Source organism: Henckelia pumila, chromosome 4 (genome assembly GCF_033568475.1).
Source record: "Henckelia pumila isolate YLH828 chromosome 4, ASM3356847v2, whole genome shotgun sequence".
NCBI classification, from domain to species: Eukaryota; Viridiplantae; Streptophyta; class Magnoliopsida; order Lamiales; family Gesneriaceae; genus Henckelia; species Henckelia pumila.
This window is the reverse complement of record NC_133123.1, coordinates 109,886,679-109,897,963: the sequence shown is the minus strand read 5'-3', so window position 1 is coordinate 109,897,963 and position 11,285 is coordinate 109,886,679. Positions and strand designations below refer to the sequence as shown.

Sequence of the window (11,285 nt, the reverse complement as noted above, 5' to 3'; positions counted from 1 at the left end):
ATACATGTTTTTGTTTTAGTTTCATTTATCGATTGTATTTTGTCGGAGTTGTTTTAAGATGTTTTATTTTCTTTTAAGTTTTCGTCAATTATTTTCTCTTATTAAATTTATTTTTTAAGTTAACTGATGTCTAGATTATAACTAGTACATGATTCGAGACGAGCCACTACACTTAATCCTAATTTCCCTCATATATGAGAAATTCTTTTTCATTCGTTAGAATTGAAACGATCAATTTTTCGGCTTATTCAAAAAATATTCAAAAAATTTAATTATTTATCTTAAAAATTTTGAAAAATTTATCGTAGAATTATAAAATAACTATATATATTGTGTAAATTACCAACTGATGAAATTTTTTATATTACATGATGTCTATAATAAAGTTATACAATACAAAATATAAAACCATGTGCATAAATAACACTGCAACATAAACTCCTAAAATATATTTTCTCAAAATATTTTTGAAAGTCTGTAAAAATTATCAATTTTATTTTATTTTTGTAAAAAGACAACACGAAGATAAAGTTTATATTTATCCAAGAGATGAAAATACTGTATGTAACTCTGGTATTCAGTCTATCCTATGTATTATTTGTGGGTAATGAGATGTGGGTAATGAGATGTTATCTTTAGAATAGTATCTCGAGTATTTATTTAAATTTAAATTTAAAAATTTATCAATATGTATGATGCTTATTGATTTTTTTTATTTTATTTTAATAAAACTCCACATTTATTGTTAAATATCAAATTTTAGATACACCTTATAATTCCATCCTAAAGAATTTCCCATGACTGCGAAAAAAAACAAAAAAAATTATCGTGTATTGCATCAAATGATTCTGGAAAAATGTTGGCCAATATATATGGAGATGGGGGAGTGAAACAAAGGAACATATCCTTGTCTTTGTTATTATTATATATATTATTATTATCCATAAAAAATGACAAGTTGCGTTTTCACTACAACTAATCTCTCTATAGATTCCAAGGATTTTTTGGACAATGGAAGAATTGGAATCACCATTTCACCGCACCCATCATCATCTTCTTTCTTCTCCACCTCTCTCTTTCGTCCACATACCAACACCAATATCTTGAGAGAGAAAACATACAGTCCAACAAGAAAAAGGGAATTAAGTTTTGTTATCTTTTCTCGGTGAAAATGTCTGAGGAACCTGAACAAGAAACGAACTCAGTACCAGTTCAGCCCTCCTGTGCTGCTTCGGATGGACTCATGGATTTGGACTTCGATCTCGATGGCTGCTGGCCGTTGGATCAGATCTTTGCGGCTGCAGCTGCGGCATCTGGTCCTGGCTCGCCGTTTTTGATATCCAACTCCGAGCAGCCTTGTTCGCCTCTCTGGGTCTTTCCAGATGACAGTCACGATGTGGGTTTTGTATCCAATGGTGCTTTTAGGCTCTCCCACTGCTCCAAATTTCCAGTTCCTTCTTATGGTTTGCACTGTTCTTTGTGTTTTGCTAATCAAGTCAATTATTTATTTATTATATGAGTTTCTAAATATGTTGCTGGAATGATAAGTTTTTTGACCTTTTGAAATGGGATATTTCCTTTTTTCTTTCTTGTGTTGAAATATGGAATCCATTTTCGTCTTATTTTTAATTACCCAGAGTTCATTCTTTTAATCTGTAATTGATGGTTGACTCTATATTATGTGGATTCAATTAAAGTTTTTATGCTTGTTTGAGGTTTTTGTGTTGTTTGATTAGTGGCGCGGCTTTGACAACGAAAAATCTTTATTTGTTTCAATTTGGTTTTTGGGCTGGGACCAATTATTGGTTTATTCTCTTACTGTTTGGGTTTTTCGTGTATTAATACTAGTTTGAGAAATGAGATTCTATTAATGTAAATTTTTTACGCATCAGATAGTCGTTTACTAGTCCCTTTCTAAGTTCTAACTCAAAGGGACTGTTCAAAGGTTTGGTTTATGGAAGTTTGTTCTATAGTTTATGCGTGGAGATTTTTAGAAGTTGAATGTGCTGTCTTATCTGCTTGTTGCAGAATCTTTGGTTCTTGCTTATTCTCAAGAGCATTGAACAGTGACTTTCTGCTATGTTCTGGCTTTCTCGGATACCACCATGCTTCTTGTTTGGGACTTATTATAGCTGATCATTGAATCATTTTACTATTTATCATGCACAACTGTTGAATTCCATACTTTCCCCAAATACAGGTAATCCGCATTCGGTTACTGAAAGTGTACTCACAAAAGATGAGAAGAAGAATCAAATTTCACCGTTTATGGGATTTATGCCAATAGACTCCCATGATGGATCATGCATTATAAAGGAAAGAATGGCGCAGGCTCTTAGGCACTTTAAAGATTTGACTGAACAACATGTCTTAGCTCAAGTCTGGGCACCTGTAAAGAATGGTAATCACTATGTGCTCACGACATCAGGGCAACCCTTCTTTCTTGATCCGAACAGTAATGGGCTTCATCAGTATAGACTAGTTTCTCTATCATACATGTTTTCTGTGGACGGAGACACTGATGGAGTACTCGGACTTCCCGGACGTGTCTTTCAGAAAAAGTTGCCTGAATGGACGCCTAATGTACAGTATTATTCCAGCAAAGAGTTTCCTCGGCTGAACCATGCCTTGCATTACAATGTTAGAGGAACTTTAGCTTTGCCTGTGTTTGAACCATCTGGGCAGTCTTGTGTTGGAGTACTGGAGCTAATAATGACCTCCCAGAAGATCAACTACGCTCCGGAGGTTGACAAAGTTTGCAAGGCACTAGAGGTTAATAGTTTGCTTGCTGCCTTCCAATTTCATTTTCCATTTAAACATCATGTCATCACCACAGATAACCTTCTTAATCAAGTTTTCAACAGTATTCCTTTTAAAAATTGCTTGAACCATCAAGTTTTTTCACTAGTTTAACAGAGAAAACCTGACTTCTTAAGCCTTATGTGAAATAAGAAAGCAGTCGATGCTGTGCCATGTAGATTGGGTTCTGTACATATCTCCTGGGGCAGACCTAAAACTTGAAGGACCGATGTGCTAGACTCTGACTCTCTGAGGGGTGGGGGGGATTGCACAGACTTGTCCCCCACTGAGTCAACCTATATATATCACCTTGAGGACGTTATAGCATGATCTTCTTGACAATGCATGTGATGGAAGTCTCATTCCTTTTTTGAGTTGTCTATTTGCATATGTTTCTAATTACAGAGACAATAGATGGCCTTTGCTTTAACTTAATTACCAGATGCATTACGGATCTAAGTTAATTAAAATTTAAAACCATTTTGTTGATATGTTACCAGAACTTAAGGTAATATATGCATGTCTGTGTGCGCCATGTTTGTTGCCTTCGCCTGCATGCTCTTGAGTAAACAGATATTTTTCATTAATTTGGGTATCCCTGATTATATAAAATTAGCTTTCATGCAGGCTGTGAATTTGAAAAGTTCGGAAATACTGGATCATCAAAGCCCACAGGTATCACGCATCACTTTTTTGAGATTGAATTAACGGAGTAATGTCTTTCTCTTATCATATCTATGTACATGGAAATTTTGCCTACCAGATATGCAATGAAGGACGGCAAAAAGCGCTGGCGGAAATCTTGGAGATATTGACTGTGGTGTGTGAAACTCACATGCTACCTCTGGCTCAAACTTGGGTTCCGTGCAGACACCGCAGTGTCCTAGCAAATGGTGGTGGCTTCAAGAAAACCTGCAGTAGCTTTGATGGAAGCTGTATGGGGCAGGTTTGCATGTCCACAACTGATGTAGCATTTTATGTTGTCGATGCTCACTTGTGGAGTTTTCGGGAAGCCTGTGCGGAGCATCACTTGCAAAAGGGGCAGGGTGTTGCTGGCAGGGCGTTTGCCTCTCACAACTCGTGTTTCTGTGAAGATATTACGAAGTTTTGCAAAACGGAGTATCCGTTGGTACATTATGCACGAATGTTTGATTTGAGGAGTAGTTTCGCCATTTGTTTACGTAGCACTCATACGGGAGATGATGACTACGTTCTTGAATTTTTCTTGCCTTCGAATGTTCAAGGCTATGGGGACCAACGGGCTTTCTTGGACTCCCTGTTAGTAACGATGAAACAGCATTTTCCGATCTTGAGAGTTGCTTCAGGAAAGGACCTTGACGATTCATGGAGGTCCATTGAGATTATCAAGCCAGCTACCGACGAAAAACTCAGTCCTTGGCCAGATTTTACTGAAACATCTCCTGTGTCTGCCGCTGTACCTAACGGCGAGATGGTGCATCTTGATTGCTTAAAAGGGCCGTTTGCTACAAATGTTAAAGAAAATACTGGTGGTGACAGCAAAGTTCAAATTGTTGCATCTGCTGCCGAAGGTAAAGATAAGGGTAAGAAACCCGAGAAAAAACGGGGAAAGGCTGAGAAAACAATAAGCTTAGAGGTTCTGCAGCAATATTTTGCCGGTAGTCTTAAGGATGCTGCGAAGAGTCTTGGTGGTAATCTCCATACCTGATGCTTGTGATTTTACTTTTAGTTGATTAAATATATTTATATCTTTTTGTTGTTAAATCACTAATAAATGGATTCTTTTAAATACATCTGTTTCTACAGTTTGCCCTACAACGATGAAACGAATCTGTAGGCAGCATGGAATCTCTCGCTGGCCTTCTCGCAAGATAAACAAGGTTAACCGCTCTCTTTCAAAGCTAAAGCGTGTGATAGAATCTGTACAAGGTGGCGAAGGAACATTCAGTTTAACTTCTATAGCTACATCCTCCATTCCCGTTGCAGTTGGTTCGGTCACTTGGGCAGCAAACTTAAATGGACCAGATCAACACACCTCACCTGACAATAAAGCATCTGAATTTAGGGAACAGATGGGGGCACTTGTTGTGTTTAATGCCCCTGAAGCTAATGAACAGGCAGGAGCATCAAATCTTGCAGATAGAGTAGCAAGAATTGAGAAACAATCTCATCAAGAAACCGGTATTTTGGCTGCTGATGTTTCAAACAGATCGAGAAGCGGGAGTGGCTCAAGAGAAGAGAGCATAGGCACTCCTGCTTCACAAGGCTCGTGTCAAGGTAGCCCCTGCCTTAGAGATGATACCTACCCTCAGAATGTTTCACCTATTGATGAACAGATTTTGAAAGCTACTGGGCGATCAATTGAACTGTCGTGTAAACAACCGAGAGAAATTATTTTGTCATCTGCATTCACAATACCTGATGATCTCGACACAACACACCAGGAACCATTCGGAGGAATGCTGGTAGAGGATGCAGGAAGTTCACATGATCTGAGAAATTTGTGTCAGGGAAACGAATCCCTTTTCGATGAGCATGTCACCGAATGTAGCTGCACAAAACCTCCATTTCCTGATGCCATGCCCAAAGAACTCATGATTGCTGCTGCTCCAGTCAATGAATTTGAGCAATTTTTGGCCAGGCCAGAAGTGAAAACCATCACTATAAAAGCCACGTACAGGGAAGATATAATCAGGTTCCGACTATCACTAGATTCTAGGATTGAAAAACTAAAGGAAGAGGTGGCCAAGAGGCTTAAGTTAGAGCTCGGAACATTTGACATCAAATATCTTGATGATGATCACGAATGGGTTCTAATAGCTTGTGATGCAGACTTGCAAGAATGCATTGATGTATCTAGATCATCTGGTGGCAACATAATTCGTCTTCTGGTTCATGACATGATGGCAAATCTTGGAAGCTCTTGTGAGAGCTCTGGTGAATGAACAGAGATTTAGGTGTACACGGGTAAGTATATAAAGATTTATTGTAGTGATAGGATTGATTCTAGTCCAAGTGTAAATTTTGTTTCTTTGGTGGCACTTAAAATTTTTAGATAATCTTTAAGTTGTAGGGATTGAGTTTTGAAATAAATCAATCTTCTTGTTTTGTTGGTAATAGGATGTATGTCATTGTCATACCACTATGGTGTACAGTGTACTTGGTGCAAACTAATTAATTATTAAAGTTTCTTTTTACACACTTTTTATTTTCGAAGTTATGTAAAAAAGATATTTGCATGCTATCGGATAATTAGTGGGACATAATTGCTATCATATTGTTATATATAGATGATATTTAGGTGATTGATTTGATTGTATAATTCCTTTTGTGTAGCATTCCCTCTACCCTATTAATAGAGGTGTATAGTTGAAATGAGAGTTAATTGATTTAACTCATCTTTTTTCTATTGTTTTTTTCTAGTCTTTGATTCTCTTCCAGCCTTTTCTCCACTAAATTTATAACACGAGGCAGAGAAAAAATATATATATTATTATCTTTATATGAATACTCTCGAAGAAGCACAATATTTCGATCTTATATTGATGCTCCTCGAAATCGCATAAATTTTACTTTTATGTGTATACTTCTAGTTAATCATTGATACTCCTAAAGAAGCACAACGTTTTGATTTTGTATTGATGTTCTTGGTGTAATACAACATAGTTTTATATTGATATTTGATAGATCTACGGATACAATATTTATCAATATTCTCGAAGTATATTGATACAAGATATAAAAATTGTCAATATTGATAGATAATTTAAGATCTGACAATATTTCTGAAGAATATTGACTTGATAGCATGATATATTAATATTCACCAATATTTCGAAAGAATATTGATTTGATTTTAACAAAATAGCAAAACTTATGATTTAATATTTAAATAAGAGATTGTTTATATTCCTGAAGAATATTGCTTCAAAATTTAAGATTTATCCATATTTTGGTAGAACTATCAATATTTCTTGATGAAATATTGATTCAAAATTTGTCAATATTTATGAAGAATCAAATCTTTCGAGATTTGCCAAAATTTTAGAAGAATTTTGATATTAGATTGTCAACGACAATGATATAAGATATATTTAATATTTATAAATATTAACAAATAATATAGATTCGAGATCTAACATATATCAATATATATTCATGCAGAATTTTGATTAAAGATTCAATATTTGTTAATATTATTGAAGAATATTAATTCAATATGAATTATAAATATATTCTTGTTTGATTTAAATTTTCTTATCATATTTTGACATGCTTTCTTATTATTTGCATTCTTAATTTTTTTGATTTAACAAGTTGCTAATATATTATTTAGATAAAAACAAATATTTGATTGATTAATAACTATAGCAACATGACAAGTTTATATATATTTCCATATTCTACATGATATACCATGTTTATTTATATATTCTTTGCACAAATCGTGATCTATACCTTAGATAAATTGAACTTATTATTTTTATGGATAGATCATTATTTAATATTTTAGATGTTCATATCCTTCATAAAAATAATGATATAAGTTATATTATTTTGTTGCATAAATTATATATATCTTGGATGTAATTATCTTTGAGCTATAACTTATCTAAATTATGCATTTATTTTTAGATTAATGAAGGAATATCACGATGAATGTCTAGTTGATAGTGGTACAACACACAACATCCTTCAAAGCAAAAGATATTTTTTGGAATTAACATTAGCTGAAAATAATGTTATAACAATCTCGGGTGCATCAAAAATTATTGAAGATTATGGGAAGACAAAAGTAATTTTACCAAATGAGACAAGCCTGTATATTGAAAATGCACTCTATGCAAGCAAATCGAGTAGAAATTTGCTTAGCTTTAAAGATATCCGTCGAAATGGATATCATATTGAAACATTGAATGCAAAAAATGTTGAATATCTTTGCATTACATCCATTATATATGGCCACAAACAGATAAAAGAAAGATTACGTGCACTTTCTTCTGGGATGTATTACACAATAATAAAATCAATTGAAGCAAATACAGTCACAAACAAGAAGTTTTTTGACAAGAAAGGTTGTGTATTATGGCATGACCGACTTGGTCAACCTGGGAGTTCAATGATGCGAAGAATAATAAATAATTCTCGTGGACATACCTTAAAGAGCCAGAAGATTCTCTTTTCATGTGTGGCTTGTTCACAAGGAAAATTAATTATAAGACCTTTCCCAACAAATGTTGATATTGAAATTTCAACCTTCTTGGAAAGCATTATGGGGATATTTGTGGGCCTATACACCCACCATGTGGACCATTTCGATACTTCATGGTATTGATTAATGTCTCAACTAGGTGGTCACATGTTAGTGAAAGAGTTGATGCCCCGTTAGCCAACTTGTGGCTAAGGGCTTTGAGAGTCTCTTTTTGTAAACAATCTTTGTTTAATATAATATACGTTCTTTAAATGGCGTTCACTTTATCTTATTATTATATAATGATATACTGTTGCTATTTTGATAAAGACCTTGAATATACTAAAGTAAGATGAGATAGTGAATATAAAGAGATCACTGTCATGAAACACATCTTATGTTCACTGTATATTCTAAACAGTTCCTAGTCAATTGAGCCGTCCACAAATAAGGATAAGGATCGCTCGAGATTGAGACTAGCATTTGCGATGCCGAGTACCACGTTTCATTGGTATGGAACATAGAGATGTTCGAAGCATGCAAATGGATATTCATATGATGAATGATCGAACTACCCTATTCGGACTTTTCAAGTGGTTATCACTTATCGAGTGGATATAGTCCGCGGTTTTGGTTGTACACCATTAGTCCTTATTACTTGAAACATCATTGAGACTCTATATGCTAGTACTGTGCTTTGACTCGTTTACCGACTCTATTAGGATAATCAGGTGTCGGGATTGGGTACAGTTACGACACATATAGGAGTCGATGCTTTGTTGTCAAGGATTCACCGCACACTTGCGAGTGTGGATATCCTATGGAATCTGAGGAGATATTAGTGTAATGAATCTCTGGCCAGAGTACATGATGTGTTTTAAGTTACTTGGTTTCCTAGTAGCACATGCGATGTCACTATTTGATCTTCAAGATGCATTGCATAGTTATCGAATCTCGAACGACTCTCGATGTACCAATGGTTGTTGATTCGATCGGGACATATGAATGAAGGGACCGTATTGTACGCTAACCAAAATCTACTGGTTCTTGCAGGCACTATCAGTGATACCTAGGGAATAATGGGGCGATGTTGCTAGACGCTCTTACCATGATTCGATGGGTAAGTTGGAAATTGTTGTTCCGAGTCACAAGGAGTTGTGAGCCCACGGCTAGCTGTATCCCTGAACCATTGAGGGTCACACAAGTAATGGATTTCTAATCCCCGTTGAGATAATTAAATTTAAAGAGTTAAATTTAGTGAATAAAGAAGCGGGACTTCTTATTTAAGAATAGAGGGAGTAAGATTTCCTAAAATGACATAGTGATGGACATTTTTGAAAACCACTGAATTCGGATTCAGAAAATTTGTCTTGACTTTAAAAGATGCAGAAATGGTTTCTGTGAACATTGGTGAAATTGGTTTATCAATCTGAGTCACGATGAATTTTATATTAATTTCTGAACATGCGGGCTTTGCTTGTCAGGCTTAAACTTATGACTAATGGGCCCTAAGCTGTTAGCAGCCCACGTTATAAATAAGTTATTGCAGTGCAGAAATTAGAAAACACAAGGTCATAATTTCGAAAACCTAGAGAGCTTTCTCTCAAGGAATTCGGCCGCCCCCCTTTCCTCTACTGTGTTCGAAAATCAGTCTGTGAATTTTTGAATTTGCAGTCTGATTTAACATATCATATCTGTTCTATCTCATTGTAGAAACTTCTGATAGACTTTCTAGTGCAGTCTATCAGAGGGATTAAATTTCTGTTCGTGGACCTGATTGAAGAATTGTTCGTTCATCAGTTCCTGAGATATACAACAAGAGCAGATTAATCTGTTGGTGTCCATAATCTCGCTTCGAGATTTTTAGGTAAAATTTACATTGTTTAAATTTTATGTTATCAATTTTAATCGTAGGAATTTGATACCCATGATATGGAATTGTTTCATATAAAATTTTAAAACTTCCGCTGCAACGGGTATCACTTTCTTTTTCGATCCGGAGAACGACCGTGTTCCAACAGTGGTATCAGAGCCAGGTTGTTTTCGAATTTTACGATTAAATTTTATTCAATTGTACAAGCCTCGATTTTTCAGAAAAATAATAAAAAAAAAATTCCGGGGACTGCCCGCTGCCATGCACGCAGCTGGGCCGCGGGTGCGGCCCAGCCGCCCAGCATGCTGGGCTAGGGCAAAAGTTGCCCTAGCCCAGCGCGCAGCTGGGCCCCCGGCCCGAATTTCGGGGACTGCCCGGGATCGTCCCGGGCAGCCCAGAAAAATTAAAATTTTATTTTATTTTTTGAAATTTTGAATTTCGGCCCGTTAATTGTTATCGGGCCCAGTTTTTGGCCCGATTAAAAATTGTTTCAGTTGATCCACGAGGCAATGGGTCAAAATTGTTTGAGCCCAAAATTTTTAAGAAAATTAATTTTTGGATAAATTTTGAATTTTGAAAATTTATAAATTTAATTCAATAAATTAAAATTCTAAATTAATAATTTTTGTACAATTGATAATAAAATATGATTTTATATGTAAAATATGATTTTATGGATAAACTAGATAAAATATGATTTTATATATAAAATAAGATTTTATGTATGAAATATGATTTTATCTATTTAAATTTATTGCCATTGCATGCTATCCAATGAATTAATTTTGAATTAAATATTATTGGATAAGGATGATCGATTGACATGACCAATATTATAGGTGTATGTTAGGTTGTTTACATTTGGTTTTATTATTGTTGTTGGGTTTTATTAATGGGCCTGGTTTATGGCCCAATATGAATTGTCATATGTAATAAAAATGGGCCTGGTTTATGGCCCGTTCCCTCCCCTTAAATATGTATCCCCTACTTGTCATCGAAATTTATTGTAAATTTATTAGACTTAGTGGGAGATATGGATTTGAAGATAATGGTGGGCCCAGCAGACAATAAAGACCGAAGAAATGTAAATTGGAAGCTCAATGTAATAGGATTGCATTGCATACTTGCATATTACCTAGGATTGGAATTAGACTCGTGATTGGCAACCACGGGTCGATTAGTAATGGAATCGATCATCCTAAAATAATATATGATATTATTGTTGTATGCATGTTTAGACTAAATTGTATGAATTCCGCAAGCATACAAATTTTGAATGATGAGACAAATATTTCGAAATTAAAATCCCTCATTTTAAATATGATTTAAAATTGATATCAAGATAAACAAAAGGGAATTTAAATATTGTTTAAATGTTTCTACCTTCCATCAACGATCAATGTATGAGATACTACCCGCGGGCATGGTCCGGCTCATATTATT

General features: G+C 35.0%; 1 protein-coding gene across 1 annotated transcript; it reads left to right on the top strand.

The window, feature by feature from the left end:
- The first annotated feature begins 955 nt into the window (after positions 1 to 955).
- Positions 956 to 5,986, top strand: LOC140860076 (protein NLP6-like). Its single transcript, XM_073262840.1, has 5 exons — positions 956 to 1,463; positions 2,201 to 2,772; positions 3,427 to 3,474; positions 3,563 to 4,469; positions 4,585 to 5,986. The coding sequence occupies exons 1-5, from the start codon at positions 1,172 to 1,174 to the stop codon at positions 5,721 to 5,723; spliced, it is 2,958 nt and encodes a 985-aa protein (XP_073118941.1). The 5' UTR covers positions 956 to 1,171; the 3' UTR covers positions 5,724 to 5,986.
- The last annotated feature ends 5,299 nt before the right edge of the window (positions 5,987 to 11,285 follow it).

Coding starts and splice junctions, on each gene's coding strand:
- LOC140860076 (XM_073262840.1), top strand. CDS start 1,172: ATGTCTGAGGAACCTGAACAAGAAACGAACTCAGTACCAGTTCAGCCC. Junction 3,475..3,562: donor TGGATCATCAAAGCCCACAG/GTATCACGCATC, acceptor TTTGCCTACCAG/ATATGCAATGAAGGACGGCA. Junction 4,470..4,584: donor TGCTGCGAAGAGTCTTGGTG/GTAATCTCCATA, acceptor CTGTTTCTACAG/TTTGCCCTACAACGATGAAA.